The sequence below is a fragment of the Ahaetulla prasina genome, chromosome 2 (assembly GCF_028640845.1).
Source record: "Ahaetulla prasina isolate Xishuangbanna chromosome 2, ASM2864084v1, whole genome shotgun sequence".
NCBI lineage: Eukaryota > Metazoa > Chordata > Lepidosauria > Squamata > Colubridae > Ahaetulla > Ahaetulla prasina.
The window spans coordinates 267,447,432-267,467,636 of NC_080540.1; the positions used below are offsets into that span (position 1 = coordinate 267,447,432).

The window sequence follows — 20,205 nt, forward strand, 5'->3', positions numbered from 1 at the left end:
TGGCACTGAAATAAGTGACTTATGACCATTTTTCACACTTATGACCATTGCAGCATCTCCATGGTCACATGATCAAAATTTGGGCACTTGGCAATTGGCTCATACTTATGATAGTTGCCAGGTTCCGGGGTTGACATGATCCCCTTTTCCAACCTTCTGACAAGCAAAGTCAATGAGGAAACCAGATTTACTTAACAACCATGTTACTAATTTAAGAACTGCGGTGAGTCACTTAAAAAATGAAGCAACAAAATGGGGCAAAATTTAACAAATTTCTCACTTAGCAACATAAATTTTGGGTTCATTTATGGTCATAAATTGAGGACTACCTAATCTCAAATTATGATTTTCTCCAAAGCTACTAAGAAAGAGGCAGACTCAGCAGCACACCTGATGCTGTCAAGGAGATTTTTTCTGACCTTATCCATGCATGAACTCCTACTGGTAAATAGTCTTTAATAAGGCAATTCCTTATGGTTTCAAACATTGGTAGTTAAGGATCAAATAATTACAGTTCACAATGTTCTTAATACATTAATGTAATTGCTTAGTCTCAATATGTTGCTTCTGTTAATAACATGATCATTTGCTTTATGGATCACTGAAGTCTGATCATTTTTCAAAGGCAAAGTCATGCAGAGTGTATTAACAGCATTTCAAATAGCACATATCTAATCTAAATTGCATAAAGGCACATCTAGCCACAAACTCCAACCCAGATTAAGGCTGGCTCCAAGACAACCATCAGATGATAAAACGTGTGTTTTCAAAGCAATAGTGCAATACAGAATCTAGCAGATTTAACTACAACAATTCTATAAATATATAGATTATATCTATTTCCCATAACTGGTCCATTTCCCCCAAACCAATGATCAAGATATGTACCACCTGTCTGAACCAAGAAGCAAGAGAGATAATATGATGATTGTCATCCACATGCAACCATTTCATTCCTCAAATCTTTTAATAACCAGAAATATTAGAGCTGAGTGTCCCTGTGAGCAGTTAGTCTGTCCATCTGTTCAGACAAATTAAATATACCAAACATTTGATAGACAGATGCTATAGCTTCCAGGCTTCATTCTATTTATAGCATCCTGGAGACTACCTGTAGTGTCTACAGTTTTCTTAGCAAGATTTCAGAATTATTTGGCTATTGCCTGGTTCCTAGAGCTGAGAGAGGACAACTTGTCCATTCAACTGGCTTCATGCAGGACTAGAACTCATGTTCTGTTTCTAGCCTGATGCCTTAACCACTATACCAAACTGATTCTCTTAAAGCTGAAAAGACATATGTAAACAGTTTCACATGCAGGGAAACTTCAAAATAGTTTCCATATTTAGAAAAAGAACACTTTTCTCCTTTTCTCAGATTTCCTATAATTGGGATTGGAAGGACTTATTCTACCTCTGGGGGAGAATGCTTGGCTTCTTTTCAACGCTTACTATGATTGATTTGGAGACAGTCAGCCACTTGAAGTGTGCTGTTTTGTAGGAATCTTTCTGCTACTTATTGCAATACACATATTATTGTCGTATAACACAGAATTAGAGGTGGGATTTTCTCTTTATATGGCTCTATCATTTATGAGGACTAAACAAGCCAATAACAATTGTAGGAAATAGAGTAATAAACGTCTGGAACAATCTACCTGATCCTGTTGTTAGTCTCTCTAATCCCCATACCTTTCACCACAAACTGTCTACCAAGAACCTTTCATGTTTCTTAAGAGATCCCTAAGGAGGCGTGCATAAGCGGACCAGCGTGCCTACCATCCCTGCCCTACTGGTCCCAACTATATGTAATCATTCTATGTGTTTATGGCTGTTTTGCCAATTTATATTCTTTTTTTTTTGTGCCAAAATTTTTTCATGTGTCCATGTCTGTGTCTACTTTATTTGTTTCTTGTATTTGTTGACAAATAAATAAATAAACTAACTAACTTTCAACATTTTCTAGTTCTATGATGATGAACTCCATTTAACTTTCCGTCTATTATTCAACATGATAAAATCAAAGCTACGCTAGTTGAATGCAATCTTAATGGTTTACTTTGAAGAGGATATGCCATCTTTGCACTTAATTATTAATGGAATTTATATTCTTAATATGCAAAGGGAATAAAGGGAATTCTGAAAATGTCAATTGCATGTTATACATGTGAACTAATTCATGAAAGAACTTTAAGTCAATGTAATGCAGCTATACAAATTTATAGAAAGCTATCATCACTTTAAATATTCTACTTAACATTTTTATAACAGTAGTTATAAAAATATAAAAAAATAAAAATAACAACTACAATTATTAAGGGCTTGGAAGAAATGTTAAGAAAATGTTTATTTCCAGCCTATAAACTAGCAGAGTAGTAACTCTGCAATACTTAAAGCAAATGAATAGAAAACAATTACATTTATGTTTCAATAAAATAGTCTAGTAGTATAGACAAAAGAATATAGTATAGGCAAGAAGAAAACAAATATATCTTCTTTCATTTGTACATATCCTTGCATACTTAATTCTTACAAATTTTGATAGTTTAACTGTGGTTATAGTTAGTGGATGCCCAGAGCTATCAGTTACTAGACAAGGCAATTATAAATGTAGTTTTTACATACAGTATATGGCAATACATTTTTGATTATCAAAGCACGTCAGGAATAGAGATGACAATCTCTGCTATTGATTTATTGTATTTGTTTGTTGTCCAGTTCCATCCAGATGATCATTGTTCAGACTCCTGTTCAACTATATTCTAGCAAGGCAGTTTTAAAATTTTAATTCCTCTTATTCTCATTCATTTATATAGCCACCAATGGGAAAGAATGTTGCAATGAAGAAGAGTGTTGACAACTTTCTTGTTCCTGTTTTTCTAATACATTTCTAAAGAACACCCACCAAACACCACTTTTTTGAAAGAATTAATAAATGTCTGAAGCATTTTTGAAGTATTTTTAAACAGCCATTCCAACCACAGGATTTAATTAACAATACCTATGAAGATGTGCTGCATTTTGATTTTTTAGTTTTATACTATTGTTATTTGAAATTGCAATTCTTGTGCAAATTAACATTAAATCAATCGAAGAGAAACAATGAGTCATAAAGGAATTTATTTTGCTCACATAAGTAAGAATGTTCTTCTGTCAAAATAGAATGAATCTTGACTAATCCTGGGTTTCCATAACAGTTTTTCATCATTATTCAAGTGAAGAAAGGCAATTGAATTTTTTTTTAAAAGTCCCTTCCTACACTGCTGTTGAATGGTACAGATACATTCTCAAGTGTCTACATAGTAGAAAATATACATTTGTGTGATAAAGTATTATCCAAAAAAGGAAGTGAGTTATTTAATTACTCCTTATCTCCTGCTTCTTCTGCATTAGAATTTACTTATTTTAAAAATACTTCTCCTTATATAAAATCTGAACAGATTTAAATACATATAAAGCAGAAGTATATTTAATTTTAATTAACATAAAATGTAAATAAAATGAGATTTGTTTTTGTTTTGGCTGTACCACAAGTGCAGACTTTATCATGGGGCAAGAAAAAGACCACAACCAAGATTTCTAATGTATTAACGTAAAAAAAGCTGTGCACATTTCACTAACCTCTAGTATAAATTAGAATTCAGAGGCATTATTAACAGGTACCATGTCTAATGTAAAGTGTTATCGGTCTCCTAGGATATCTCAAGGACATCCTTGACAACTTGGTCCCATCACCTGCCGATGCTTTTAACTGAAGACCAGAGGACTGAATCTGGAACTTACCTTATATGCACTATCACCAAAATACACCGCCTTTCCTTATAAAAGGAGATATATTTATTACCATGTATTTATCAACGAGGAGTCCTCTTTATCTTTCTCAGATAACTGTAACTTTAATACAAGGTTATTGCTTAATAATTACTTAATAAAAGCTTCATAGTATGATTTGCCAGTCTGAAAGAAAGCATTTACCCAACCATTTGATAGAATTGCTAAGCAACAGTTCTCCAGTTTCAAAACAGCTTTTACTTCTGGAACAAAAATAGAATTCTATTCAAATTCATCACGGTTTGTGAAAGTTACAAGGAAAACAGAATATATGTAGATGGATATATAATTTACAGACAGATTGAAACAAATTTATGTTCAGTCTTTGCACCTCAGAGTTGACTCTTCGGAGATAAAACCATCATATTTTATAATTTTTCAAAAAGTTTATTTTTAAGTTAGAAATGCAATTCAAGATTTATTGTAGCAGAATTTGTGAAGATAATTTAAACTTGGCTCTGTAATCCCTAATATTTCTATCCCATCAGTCCAAAAACTGAAGAAGCAATAGATATTCTGATACTTCTCATTACAGACTAACAAATTCTTCTTTAAAATCAACTCTCATATCAGGTAGAATAAATTGGTTTGCCCTTAAATCTTGAATTGGAAACTTATCATGCTCAAATGTCCAGTTCAAGTCAAATCAGGGTTGATTCACATAGATCTGTTAGTAATCTTACCTGGTGGACTTCCATGGCCAGCTGCAGCTGTAGCAATAGCAAAAGCTGAAGCAGGAGAAACAGGACAATGACCATTGTCAGTCACCTGTACTGCAAGGAAAATAAAAATAAATACATCAGCTGACATTGTTTTATAAATAAAAATACCTCACTTAACATTGTTTTATAAATAAGAATCCAGTTGAACATCTCTGTGCAATATATGTTTGTGTGTGTATGTGTGTGTGTATTCAGCTTATAGAATGAGTCTTACTGTCTCTATTGTCAAGCTCTACCAAGGCAGGCATGAATTTGTTTGAATTTTCCAGAGTGTTGATACAGTATGTCTAGTCTGAATCTTTACAGCAACTCAAGAATGGAAGCAAACACAGTTCATTATTTATTTCATTTCCACTCCAATTTCATAACATTGAGGAATGTACAGAAATCTTAACAAGCAATCTTGAAATATGTTAGTATAAATAAATAAAAAATAAATGCAAAGATGCCTATCCCTCTTTCTCATTAGGCTTCAAGATATTAAAAGCCTATTTTAAAAGGAAGATTTTAAGGACAAAATCTTGTCCAAAGACCACATATTCCATAAAGTTGGGCCACCATTGAGAAGATTTGTTTTTTGGGCTATGCCCATGTCTTTTCACATTGAGGGAATAACCAAAGCAGGCCTACATCTAATGACTTAAGTGGATTTCACAACATTATGTTCTTTGGGCTCAAATCCATAGTCCTCTTCCCAAGTTTTATTATGTTTAACAGTAACCTGGACTTTAATTTTCCTGTTTGTTAGTGGTTTGAGACCCTATATTATATAGGCAAAATTATTAATGTTATATTAATAATAAAAATTATTAATGTTATATTAATGTTATATTAATAAATACTGTATGATTCTGTACATGTAAACTTTATTACTTCCGAAATATTTTAAATTCTTTATATCTCAGTAGTATGCAGCATACCTCAGATGTATTGGAAGGAAGGAAGGAAGGAAGGAAGGAAGGAAGGAAGGAAGGAAGGAAGGAAGGAAGGAAGGAAGGAAGGAAAAAGAATGCTAAGGCAATCATTGGGGTTATTGTTAACTAGTATTTATTCTCTCTGCAGTTTCCTTAATAGCTAGTTCCAAGCCTTTTCACCAGATTAGGACATCTACCTATGCTGTATATACGGGATACATTTATTTTATTATTAAGTACAAGACTTATTTCTCACTAACAATAGTACGTATCTTCTTCACACCAGGTAGCCAAAATGTGCCCTCAAGCTTGTATCACACAAATTTGTCAGAAGTCTGAAGTTAATGTTTTTTTCAAACAAATGTACATTTTGTTCAAAATGTTTCAGAACATTTCATCACAGCTAATGCAAAAAATTCTCTTGCTGCCACTGTCATTTTGAATGGTATTATTTACATTTTCTTTTCTATATAGTGTGTGATAAAGAAGCATTTTAAAAAAAGGAAATTAATATCTTAGAGATTAAAAAAATTTAAAAAGAGGAACAAATTCAGGACTAAGACTGCAATCCAGACTGATTTACACAAGAATTCAAATCCCATTGAAGCAGCTTAAATCCATGCAACAGAGCTCTGTAATGAAGTAAATATTTTCATATTACCTCCTGTCTGCCGGTAACGTAGATGTCGTGGAGTTGAAGGGGATCTACATGGAGACAGCTCAGGAGGATCTACTGTTGAGGCACTTTCTGGGATAGAATGATCAACTGGTACAGATTCCAAAACTCCTGCTATATTTAAAAAAAAAAAAGAACTATAGACATACAGGAAACATACAAAATTCTTATTCTAAAAACTTAAATTTTCAGTGTGTAGAAACGAATGACTGAAACAACTTTGAAAACGTATTGTATCTGGGCAGTATATAACCAACATTTATAACTCCACAAATAAAAATACATAATTGAAAGGGAAAAAACATCTCAACAGGTTTTAAAATTGATGAGCACAATGTCAAGTAATTCATGGATCAACTGGGGTATGATGTGTATGGTATTCAGTTTATACAAATTGTGATTAGGACAGGGACGGTAGGCACGCTCATGCATAAGTGCACCAACGTGCCTACCATCCTAATGTTCCCTTTAATTGTATTGATTTAATGTATTCAATCCATGCTTATACTTATATATATTATCTAATATGTACTCAACAAATAAAATAAATAAATAAATTGCAGATGTTTCTATTTGAACACCATTGTTCAATAATTAATCACTATATTGATATAATTTTTTTTTTTTTTTTTCTTTTTCACATTATACGGATGGTGCAAACTTGGCGGGCTTTTGCATTTGCACAGCAGCCATGCAACCTAGGGAAAATACATTTTTGGATTAAGGAGGTGCCAGCACAAGATGCTTTAAACTAGGCAAAGGTGCAAAACTCAATGTTAACTCAATTCAACCATAATTTAGGGGAATGTGATACTGCATATTTGGAAGTAGCAAAGTTGGGTTTTTTGCACCAGTTTTATTTAGACAGTCTAATGGTGCACACAAAACCTCAGAATCCAGGTTAAAGAAACAAGGAAGGAATCTGAATTACAAGACTGTTTAATGAAAGAGAAAACATATAGCTCACTAAAACTTATTGTTTGCAAAACCATTTTGCTATTACATGAAAAAACTGAGAAAGGCTTTTCTTTTCAGTGTTGAGATTTGATTTAGTTTAGAAGTTTTTTTCTATAAGATTATCCCCTTTATAATGTTAATCTAATATAAGCTTGGAGGAATAGACAAGCTCAGATATTACCAGCTTAATTCCTAAGGTTCTATCTATAACAAGAGATGTCAAACATTTCTTGGATTTGCACAGCAGCCATGCAACCTAGGGAAAATACATTTTTGGATTAAGGAGGTGCCAGCACAAGATGCTTTGAACTAGGCAAAGGTGCAAAACTCAATGTTAACTCAATTCAACCATAATTTAGGGGAATGTGATACTGCATATTTGGAAGTAGCAAAGTTGGGTTTTTTGCACCAGTTTTATTTAGACAGTCTAATGGTGCACACAAAACCTCAGAATCCAGGTTAAAGAAACAAGGAAGGAATCTGAATTACAAGACTGTTTAATGAAAGAGAAAACATATAGCTCACTAAAACTTATTGTTTGCAAAACCATTTTGCTATTACATGAGAAAACTGAGAAAGGCTTTTCTTTTCAGTGTTGAGATTTGATTTAGTTCTACCTTTATGAAAAAAAATCATTTCATCTATCAAATACTACACCCTAATATTTAAAATAAATCACCACTGACTTGATTTAGTTTAGAAGTTTTTTTCTATAAGATTATCCCCTTTATAATGTTAATCTAATATAAGCTTGGAGGAATAGACAAGCTCAGATATTACCAGCTTAATTCCTAAGGTTCTATCTATAACAAGAGATGTCAAACATTTCCCCTTGGTATCATAAACCTTAAAGGATGCTCCCTAAAAATAATGATGGTTCTGAACTAAAATTCCAACTTCTTTATTCAGAAGACTAAAATTCAGAATAATAAAATCATGGCCATGAATTGTTTCCAGATGTGAGTTTACTGTGCTCCACTCTTTGATTGGGAAAGCACTTGATAATGAAGAACAGATTTGACTTCTACATTTAACACTTTATTTGGCAGTGAGAATTACTTTTATAGTAGAACATTGTATCTTTTGTAAGGTAAAAACAATTTCCTAACAGTGACAGCTCAACAATGGGACCAAAGAAATAGTGGGCTTCCATTCATTGGCTGGATTCAAGAACAGCCAGAGGGCCATCTATCCTGCGTATTTTAAGTATTTGATTTTCTGCACAGAGCAAGGAGTTGGACATGATGTTTTACATGGCTCCTTCAATCCTGTGACTCTCCCGTTCATTATTAGCTTTCTCATAATATTAGCCACTTCTTCTTCAGTAAATGCTCCTGAATAATTCTTTAGGCTGTCAGAAAATCCAGATACCTCATATTATAAGCTAAAAAATGCAAATTAATATTTATATGAATTAGCTTATTTTGAATAACTCTTTTATGTTAGTTATCCTGCCATCAGATGTAGAAGCCCATTGGGAATCAGTGCAGTCCATGAAGCAGAAGCATGCTTTGTGTTTTATGAATTCAATGGGAGACACCAAATATTGTCCATACTAGTGTCTTTTGGACCATTTGCAGTAGATGAGTGGTGAATAAGGCATGAATCATTCTAAGTCCCTGGTGGCAAACCTATGGCACGTGTGCCAGAGATGACACTCATAGCTGTGGGCATGCATGCCGTCGCCCCAGCACAGAGTTCGCCGAAGGGGCGGTTACCTTGGCCCGCTGTAAACATCAGTCTCTACTTCTGCAGCTCCAGCTCCATAAGGCTCTTCTTTTCCCGCCCCCCTCACTTTCTGCCAGGGTGAGGACCCCGCTCCCTAGGCTGCTCCATGAGATGCCTGATCCCACCGAGGCTGTCCCAATCCCCTTCTCAAGCCCATCCCCCCAGAGGAAAAGAAACAAGGAAAGACTAATGTGAAGCACTCAGTTAGAAAGAACCGTAGCCTTTCTCCACGGTGGATGGACAGGGGCGGGGCCATGCCTCCAAACTGCAGCTTTTGAAAGCCAATTTCTTTCCAATTTGCTGCCCATCTGAAAATATTATTATAATATTAGTAAGGGGAGAAGTTATTAGAATTGAAATCCCTGCTCAGTTCTTTTGGAGAGTAGGAAAGAAATGCAGGATATTCACCCTAAAGCTTAATTATGCCTTTCAAAAAAATCTTTAAGACAAAATTCACTCCCAATCCTAATTAGAGATTCAAACACCATGCATTTTTAGTGTTTAACTAACATTAACTAACATTCTGGACAGTATAGAAAGTAGAATATAGAAGTTTTTTTTTAATTAACCAAATGCAAACCACTCAGAAATAATCTTGCAAAGAACAAAAAAATAGATGAGGGGTTAGAGATAACAATAATACATCAACATCTGGGATCAAAATCAGGTTTCATAGCTTGTGAGATATAGTAACTGTCTGGGGCTGGAACAGTTTTTTTTCCAGAAACTTGGATATGAAACCTCCCTGGGAACATTGTCTTAAAATGCTTAATTAAATGGAATATTTTGTCAGTTAATGGGCTCAGCTGCTTATAGTGTTCAATTTGAGGAGCAAAGCAGTGACTTGCAATTCTGCTTTACAGTAATCCTATCAGAAATGCAAACTAAATCATGTATTAATTTGGGATATCAAGAAATTAACGGAAGTTTTTTTTCCCCAATTAATGGTGTGCTGTGTTAAATTTTGATGTGGTTTTTCTGAGGCTGTCTCTACTGTCTTAATTTGGCTACTGTGGTAAAGTCACCTTCTGAATCTTGATTTAATTTGTAAATATGTACAACTACAAGCCTCATCCATGTAACACTCTTACATAGTGTAAGCCGCCCTGAGTCTTCGGAGAAGGGCGGGATATAAATGCAAATTAAAAACAACAACTTTTTAAGTCAAAAAGGGATTTTTGGGCAAAGTCAACAAATTTGACTATTTTGAGAAAACTATGACATACAGTATGTCACAGAAGTAAGTACATACCCTCATATTTTGTAAATATTTAAGTATATCTTTTCATGTAACAACACTGAAGAAATGACACTTGGCTACAATGTAAAGTAGTGAGTATACAGCTTGTATAACAGTGTAAATGTGCTGTCCTTTCAAAATAATGCAACATACAACCATTAATGTTTAATTGCCATGTTGGCACTTTGCAGTAAATAAGTGGGTTTTGGGATGCCTCTTGGTCTCTAAAAGTTCGCATCACTGCTCTAAGTCCTCTGAGTCCAGAGACATGTGCATTTAACACACATACTTTGCGCAGAAGTAATTAGCATTTCTCTATTGCAAGTTATTCTGTTTATCGGAGTTAAATTCTGTCTGCAATCCCATTTACTTTGACTATGGGTGTTAAGTTCTGGACGAAAAATGGAGATGAGGCCAGAGTGATTTCTAACAGTACTTTATTCAATATTGCCTGTGAGGCAAGCTCTCTCCCTGGCTGACACAGCTGCTTTTATATGAAACTGATCAGCCAAACAACCAATTAGGAGAAGTATTTTCCCGCTCCAATAGAGGACCAGAATGAAAACTTCAACTGACAACTATACACTATATACAATAGTGTATAAAAATGGGAAATTTCACATTTTGAAGTTTTTCATTATGACTATATAACTGAAATAGCATTTATTTTACCTTTCCTGATAAATGGGATTATTTTTTTTAAAAAAAAGGAATATATTTAAAAAAACAGTAACAGAAATTTTTTTAATTATATCCACAATTTGCCAGTGACTCCTTAACTATAGAATGCTTTTTAAATATAAGAACAGAGAAATGAAGTAAAAGCGAAGCCTATTTTCTAATTGTAACTTTATAAATGGGAGTTTGAGAGTTCAAAAAACTGGAAAATGTTTTCATCCAAGTGAATGAATACAGTATGTATTTCACAAGATAGGTTAGTACAGTTACTCTGCATCTAATGGGGTACATTTGAAAAATACAGACTGTAGCCTGGATTTGGTAGTGGTCATATAACAACCCTAATTGGTTCATAATTTCCATTGCTAAGCAAATCAATTGTTAGTTGAAACATCATGTGACTACACTTTTTAGCAAAGGTAATTCCAGTAATCCTAGTTGTGGTCATTAGGTGAGAACCACATCATTGTTAGGTGAGGACTTCATGCTTCTCCTGCCTTATGCAAAAGGCAGATCCGTCCCGCTTCCTCCTTATCAACTAGGCCCAGTAAGTTCTCTTTGGCAGGCAAGGCCCTGCTGCTCTGTCACACTCATACACATTCATAATAGAAGAAGCATTGGGTGGTTGGGGGGAAGCCGTGCAATATTTTCAATGAATGATCCAAGGGAAAAAATTCTATTAGGTGATATGAATAAATAAATGGGAAATGGAACAAAAAATACCACAGAAAAAGTCACATGGCTGTTTGGAGACCCAAGAATGAATCAGTATGGTGACTAGAGATCTGCTTAGAAAAAAATCATTACAAATACAATATATATTCGTATTTATATATTTTAAAAGAATTAATACAAAACTAAAAGCATGATTGATTTGTTTATATTGAAGGAACAAGAGAATCGGTAATACATACAAGGCTGATAAGTGGTTATACATGTTTTTTTTTTTTTTTTTTTTTTTTTTGTTCAAAAAGTTTTTATTGGTCAAAAAAGGTTTATACAAATACATATCAGGTATGGTAAATTTTCATTTTTCTTATTCAAAATAAGAATTTTACTCAAATTTTTTAACACATACAACAGCCATATGGCAAGCAGGTGACACGAAGTAGATAAGTTTACAAATCTTACATACGCAATAAAGAAGGGTCAAGAATAAACAGAATATCGTACAAAAGAGAATAAGGAAAACCAACACAATACCAAATATCTTTATCACTTCCTAGTTTTGGATCTCAGAACTCTGGGTTCAGCCTGACCCAACTCCAGGGCCGCAACAGCGGCAGCCGCCTCCGCCCCATGGTCTATAACCTCCCCTTCTTCAATTCCTGGGTCCTCTGATTCCAGGAGGGCTTTGTGTTCCTCCACGTAGGCCGTAGCCTCCGCAATTGTACTAATTTTTTTCATAATGCCCTCCCGGAAAATCATCAATCCCTCTGGCATCAGCCATCTGAAGCCTACTCCCTTCTGGTACAATTTGCTTGACAAAAAGTAATATTTCTTTCTCATTTCACGTACCTGTCTGGGAATCTGCCTCAGAATGGCTATCTCCCTGCCCCTGTAAGTCAGTGCCCCACTCCTATGTTTTCTAAGAATTTCATCTCTCGTCTCTCTTCTCACAAATTTGACATGAACCTCTCTGGGAACTGCATGCGTGCGTGCATATTGTGAATTAACTCTATAAACTCGATCCACATCCCAATTCATAAAATCAACACCTCTCCCAAGAAATTCTCCCAACAATTTAGTCACAACATCTCTCAAATCTTCTTGGTCCACTTCTTCCAAATTTTGAAACCTAAGGAAATAAGACATTTTATCCATCTGTAGTCTAAGCACAGCATTGCCTGTCGTCTCCTCTCTTTTCTGCACTGCCCGCATCTCACCCTCCAGACCTTCCACTTTCTGCTTGTTTTCTGCTGAGACTTGTTGAGTATCCTTTAAATCCTTTTGGATAGTCACAATTTCTGCTCTTATTTCCGTTTGGCCTCTTTGCAAATCATCCAGTTTCTTGTCCATATTGGATAACTTTTCCAGAATTCTCTCCATCTCTCCAGCAGTTGGTCTCTGACCTTTTGCCATTTAAAAAAAAAAATTCAAAATCCTCAGGCAAGCACAGTATCCTTGTAATTTCCTCCGGATCCACCAGGGGGCACTCACAGGAGCAACGAGTCCAGAGTACAGTTAGTCAACCAGGAAGCCGAAGGGAAGTGATGTCATCAAAATTCTCATAGTGAAGGCGGAGCTGGGCCTTCCGCCCGGCCCCTTGGAGGCAGGGCAGAGCTGAGCTCGTGCCATAGGTTCGCCATCACAGCTCTAAAATGTTATTAAATTCATAGTAATGGACTATTTTACTGCAATTACAATGCATAAAGAGTGATCCCCATACAATCTTTTTTCTCCTGTTTCTAGAAATTTGGCCTAGTGGTTAAAATCTCAAGGTGGAAACGAGGAAACTGTGAATTCTAGTCCCACCTTTGGCATGAAAGCCAGCTGGGTGACTTCAGGCCAATCACTCTCATTCAGCCCAACCCAATTTATAGGTTTTTTGTTGTGAGGAAAATAGGAGGGGGGAATATTAGTCATGTTCATGCTCTTGAGTTATTTATAGAAATAACAAATGTGGGATAAAAATCCATACAGCATATATACCTATTAAATAAATATTAACACACATGACTGACAGTAATGTATTTAGGCAGATCATCTTTAAATTGTCTCAAAAAAAACCTGCATCTGGCTCTGCCTGATAACAACTCTTTTTCTAGCTTAACAGTAGATCCTTGCATTGGAAGCAGAAAAGCTTATTTTTCCAATATTGCTTTTTAATTCTTTTCACAGATACATTTAAGTGAAATATTGGTGTCAGAAATCTGGTGGGCAGTATTCACACAAAACATCAGCAAAGCCACTTTCACTATTCTACTATAATCCAGTTGACCACATTAATCATAGTGAGCACTCATTAGCTGCAATATCCAGCACTTTCCCCAACTTAGTTTCTAGAGACTCCCAAACTTTCAGAGACCATAAGCATTAGCTATTGCCTGGATATCTGGATATTGTAAGATTTCCAAACCCCACACTTGGAGGAGATCACATTGAAGAAGACTACATTATAAAGTTGTTATATAATATAATGAAATAGATAAATGATAGATACAGAAGATTAGATGGACAGATAAACAGACAGACAAATACCTCTTCGAATACTTCTTCGTAGCTTATTGCAAAGCTCATTGCGTGGATTTTCTGAATTGTCTTCTGAAAAAACAGGGCTTTGCTCTGGAGATGAAGGGCTTTTGCTTAGATCCAGTGGCACTTTCGTTGACGTGGGGGGTGATGATGTTCCAGGGCTGTATGTTGAGGTAGGACTGCTAACAGAAGAAGCAGATAGATCTAATGCTCCTATTCTTGAATTTAACGGAGAATTTAATGATAATTTTCTTGTTCTAACGGGTGAAGATGTCCTAGAGAGAGATAAAGGTGGAGGAGAAGAAAACTTGCGGCAGAGGTGTGGCGACTTTGCATCAGCCATATGTTCTCTATTGTTTTGATTAGTAGCAAAAAACAGTTCCAAAGATCTAGAAAACAAACAAAAAAACTCAGAAGTAATTTTACCATACCAGTATTGCCTTTAAAAAGTAGTTTATAAGAAAATACTATAACCAACATACAATTGGAAACATCCTGGAAAATGAAAACCCCAAGATACAAAATTAATTTCTATAATCTGTGATTTCATTAGATAAGAAATCACCATGTACTAGGAAGATCAAACTCACTAGTTAGGATCTAGTTGGTGCTTGTCAAGTATTCTTATCAGCAACAACACAGGTCAGAGAGATTAGAGTAACACATTTATAGGCAGGGCCTGTCTTTGCCAAGGACTTAGTCCAAGATTGCCTATCTGGAGAATAGAAGTACCTGGGTTTTCTTAAAAAAAAATACTATATGGTAGTAGTTCTGAATACCATGTAAAAAATTTCCAAAACTACAGATAGTCAGTCTTCACTGTACAACCATTCATGTAGTTACAGTTTACAGTTACAATGGCACTGAAAAAAGTGACTTATGCCAAGTTTTCACACTTATGACTCTTGCATGGTCATGTGATCAAAATTCAAACACTTAATAACTGGTATGTATTTGTGACAGTTGCAATGTCCCAGGGTCTTGTGATCACCATTTGTAACTTTCCGAGCTGGCTTCCAACAAGCAAAGTCACTGAGGGAAACCAGATTCACTTAACAAGTGCATCTTGCAGAACTAAAGTGATTTTTGCTCTATCAAACCATTAATATATAATGCAGTTTGCAAGAAGACTTTTGTGCTGACTAAAGGGATATTTATCTTAGATTGGGAACGTATCTCCTTAAGAGATAGATCTGTGGGAAATGTAGTCTTTATGTCATGTGGTCGCTGGGAAATGTAGTCTTTGTGACATGTGATAGCATCTGTGTAATTTGATTGGCCACTGAGTTATAGCTCTGCTGGGTAATATACCATGCAGATAAGCGGTCATTTTGAATCTTAACAAAGGAACCAGTATCAGCCTCAAAGCATGGGAAAGGATGCACCTCTTTTCATCTACGTTTAATGGGATCAGATTATGAATTCAGCCTCAGATGAATCTCAGCAGTATTGTAAATTATTGATTTTGAATGCCTGAACAATAAACTTAATCTGCATGAATTTCCTGTTTGCATGGAGTTTTCTCTGCTTGAGAAGCGTGATCCTTCGCCCCGACCAGAACAACTATTATTACCAAAATTTCCATAAAAATAATTTAAAATGTACCGTAGAAAACAACTCACCTGACAGGAATGGAAGTGAAAGGCCGTTTGTAAATATCAGACAGTTTTTCCAATACAACTGTTGCATTAGTAAAGATACGATAAGTATGTAGGAAAGTATTAAGAAAATCAATACTGAGAAATCTCAAGTCTGTTAATCTTTCCAAAAGGCGTTCAACACTTGCATAACGAATCTGCGGTACTTTGCAAGAGTTCAGAGTTTTGCTGAAGCAGATGTCAATGTCATCTTTATGGAGACGGGCATCAGACCTATTTGAAAAACAGTACAAAAGTTGCTTTGAAAGTCAGAGATCATTTTTTTTTTTTTTTTGCAGATTGTCTCTGATATGAAGACACAAGTTCTGCTTATAATCTTAACTACTTATAAAATCAAAATCATATTTCTGGCCAATAGAATAGTCTCATGGGTTCTCGATGGGCCAAATTAGCAATATGGCCCATCGCATAAGCACCAATATGCTTAGGGCATCTCTTGTTTTGCCTGAAGCCTTTCAGCCTTCTTGACTTTAAATTCTTTATTGAGCCGTGGTGGCACAGAAGTTAGAATGCAGTACTGCAGGCTACTTCTGCTAAATGTGGAATCTCACTGGCTCAAGATTGACTCAGCTTTCCATCCTTCCGAAGTCAATAAAATGAGAACCCAGATTGTTGGGGGCAATATGCTGACTCAGTAAACCACTTAGATAGTGCTGTAAAGCACTGTGAAGCAGTACATAAGTCTAAGTGCTATTGCTATTATTTGAAGTCCTTTAATATTGAAAAAAAAAATGATGAAAAGAAAAAAGTGTTTTCTGCAGGAAGGGGTTTTCTGGAACGCTGACACCTAGCCTTTAACATCATTTTTATTTCCCAAAAAACTACTGGTTTGTAACCCACTGCTTTCTGCAAATATATCTGACTGGCCAAATAAAAACAAAGGTAAATATACTTGAAAGCCAACATCCTGGAAGTAGAGCTAATACATGAATATTTTATTACTGGTCATATCTATTTTTCAGGGTTATTTATGAGATGTACATGAAATTTTAGCAACCCTGATTAGTAACTTGTAAATCTTGGCCCCAGGAAATTCATTTAAAAAGATAGATGATGATGATGATGATGGATAGAAAGCTACCTAGATGATAGAATGACTAATTGACAATATAATTTAACATATTCCCATGAAATGCAGAGTTAATACAATTAAGTAAAACTGCTAATTTTTGTTTAATCTGTATTTGAATTTAAACAAAAGTAGACAACCATATATAACATGAGAACAATTACACTTACTTGATCATATGTGGCACAGTGACTTTGGAATTTTCTTCAAACACTATTGTCATTAAACCATTGCAACGTATGTTGTCAATACACTAGAAAAGTTGATAAAAAACAAATCACAGATTTGTTTTTGCTCAATACTATATATCTCAGATCCTACAATTACAGAAAATAAAATTTTATATGGAACAATTATTTAGTTAGTAGAAAGGATGAACTGCCACATTTTTAACATTTTCAGAATCAAAACTAAACTTTTTACTATTTAAAGTCCCTGGAGTTGCAAATAATTCAGTGTGCTGCAGAAATTAAAATGTTGGAGCAGATTAAGGAAGACCTACATTCATGTCTATCTTCAACCCCAGAAGTTCATTGGATGGCTTTGAGGTGATCTTTATCTTTTGGCAACCTGGATAAAGCCTAGAATATCATTCCAGTCAATAAGCAAATGAACGAATAATATTTGGTTGTTCTGAATGTATTTCCCATCTCAAAATATATTGCTCCTGGAAACATTGCAAAACCACAGGTTTTAAATTCCTTTTGCATCAGGTCAATCAATCCAAAGGCACTGAAAATAGCAGCTCCTGATTATTGGAAACAATTGATGCCTTGAAGCTTTTGAAATAGCAATCTTCCATAGTCATAAGATTAAGTTTCAAAAAGTGACAATCTGCTGCTAAGGATCTTTCCAGGAGACGTTGTCAACTGGGCAGGCTCATAATAGATTTGGGAAATAATCAGTTCACTCTTCTGTCTCTCACAGTTTCTGGATTCTATCCACCACTAGTTTCATTAACTGCTCTGAGGTAATATAATTTCCAGGAAAGAATATGAAGGCAACTGGTGGAACTGCTCGAGAGTGTGAGAAAGTCGTGTGAGGTACTGAACCAAGCTAATCCAGTTTTATTTCAATATTAATCTTTCAGGTCTTTATTTCTAAGGTGGATTATGATCAAATTCAAATAGTAGCCCAAAATGAGGCCACTACACTTGAGTCTGGCCCACCCTCCTCCATCTTAATCCAGAGTGTGTCAAATTTTAGGGGGTCGGGAAACAGGCCTGGTCTCAACAACTCATCCGGTACTGTCTTCCATACATACCTAACTGACCAATAATATTTTGGCAACAAATGTTCATTTCACTGGTTTTTAACTTTAAATATTTGTAATCTTTTCCAACAGGTGGTTTTACAGGAATATTGAATATTTCCTAATAAATGTATTTGAAATGTGTTTAAAATATGAAAGTCTCTTTTTAAACAGTCTTGCAAAAATACTCTTTCTGATCTATTAAAGCATACTATGCTTGTGGAAGCAGTTGCATAGATTGGCTTAATACAATGTTATGAATCAATTGGAGTTTATACAGAACCATTTGAAAAATGATGCATTAAGGCATCAAATCCAAAATCTAATAGTAGTACAGCAAAAGATGACAGCTGCCAGCAGAGCCCTACGCTGGGCTGGAAAGTCACTGAAGAAGTGGGAGAGAGTCTTCTGGGAAACTTGGATTGATGGGACATTGGATTGCCACAGAAATGTCACTGGGGAATAAGCATGCAGCATGGCATTGTGTTCTTTGTCAGTTAGATCAACACACAGAGGTTGGTGTCTGGTGATACCTTTCTGAATTTATCTTTGCGGTGGCTGGACAAGGCTCAGCTTTAACTGAGTCCCCAACAGAATTGAGTTTCTGCTTGTCTGGAACCAGCTTTGTGAGGTGGTTGTGACAGGTTGTGAGAGTGACCTGGAACTTTGGGTTCCTTTTGGGGAGTGGAACATGAAGGGGTACACTAAAGGAGGGAGTGATGAAAGAATGTTCCATTGAGAGGATGAGAAGACCTAACCATGAATCACTGAGAGCTCTCAGAGTTTCTGTGATGCTTTTCTGGATATGCATATTTTATTGTTTTAACTTTCTTATTATTAAAAAAAGTCAAATGGAGTCAGGCATTTTTTAACTCTATAAAATAAATAAATAATATTTTTCTGCTATTGTTTCTAATACAATAAAACAGTTGGGAGGAAATAGTCAACTCTATTTCATTTCTTCTAATTTAGCATGCAGAAGGTAAACAAGGATATATACAGTAACCATGTGGCCTCAAAGAGCTTTGCCCTTTAATTTAAGTCCCATTAAATAATGACAGGCAAAATTTAATCTGCAATTAAATGTTTAATTACATAATATACCAATTAGCTGCAATTGTAATCATATTACCAGTGCACAGAGAAAAAAATGAATGCTAATGTTGGTTTTTTCTTTATTATCAGATAAACTCAGATTAACTGGGCTGATCTGCAGCAATCAGTGTAAGTTTTGCAACTGTAACTATAAAAAATATTGTTTTTGTAGCAGCACTGTGAAATATATATTGGCAGTTATGCAAATATAATCTGTATTACATCTATGAACTATTTCTGTACTCCAGTTCTTGGCACTTCTGTACAAAATATTCTATACTATTTAAAACATATATAAACATATATGGCATCTTGTGCAGTATAATCTTGCATAATGACGCTTCCAAGCTGCTATCCCATTCTCTTATTTTCATTGCCAAAACTTATTTATTTTTAACTATTTTACAATTAACACAATGGATCTAAGCAATCAAAAACATAAACCTGGTACAGTTGTAACATGAGATCAAAAATAAAGGCCATTCCAGAATATCCAGATTTGGCCACTTTCAATTCTCTTTAATCTTAAATTCAATTTTCTCTGGAAACTTTTTCTGTATGCAGGAACAGTTCCATGAAGCTGAAAATGTGCAGATATAATACATTTTTAAAGAATTCTGGAAAATGACATCTGCATGCAATATGCATAAAGACTAAAGACAGCTTTTTCCAACCTGGTACCCTTCCAACTGAATTGTCAGTCAGCACAGCGGTTCACAGTTCTAATGTATCTAAATGGAGCTTTACATTGTAAAAAGCTGCGCTAAACTATTAAATAAAATGAAAAAGATCTTTGTGTGAAAATAGTCCGTTGGAAAATTGGAACTTGTTTTTTTCATGGCGTTTAGAAATCTATTACTGAAACCTTAGAAAATCTTAGTTTATGTCACATTCCTCTTGTATCACCTGCTCTTTTTTTAAAAAATCCCCAAAATCTTCAAATTCTTAGGCTGGGAAACAGTAGCAGGCCCAAAGTCACTTGGCTTCACAGATGAATAACTATTTAAATGAGGGTTTTCCAACTCTAAGCACAAGACACTAGCTGCTGTATCCGTGAAAGCGTGGTGGCCTAGTGGGGGGCGCAGTGGCTTAGTGGGTAAGACACACAGCTTGTTGACTGAATGTTGGCAGTTCGAGACCCAAGTACCACAGGAAGAGCTCCCATTCTTCTCCCAGCTGCTGCCAACCTAGCA

General features: G+C 35.2%; 1 protein-coding gene across 2 annotated transcripts in view; it reads right to left on the reverse strand.

The window, feature by feature from the left end:
• The window catches only part of RASGRF2 (Ras protein specific guanine nucleotide releasing factor 2), a 123,504-nt gene that overhangs the window by 36,835 nt on the left and 66,464 nt on the right, over positions 1–20,205 (reverse strand). The window contains exons 13-17 of one of the 2 annotated variants that reach the window (XM_058169265.1): positions 16,836–16,918; positions 15,561–15,809; positions 13,945–14,327; positions 6,126–6,251; positions 4,512–4,601 (exon numbers count right to left, since the gene is read on the reverse strand). In XM_058169265.1, coding sequence (XP_058025248.1) covers positions 4,512–4,601; positions 6,126–6,251; positions 13,945–14,327; positions 15,561–15,809; positions 16,836–16,918 — 931 coding nt within the window. Of the gene's footprint in view, positions 1–4,511; positions 4,602–6,125; positions 6,255–13,944; positions 14,328–15,560; positions 15,810–16,835; positions 16,919–20,205 lie in introns of both variants that reach the window. The other variant, XM_058169264.1, reaches the window with a different exon arrangement.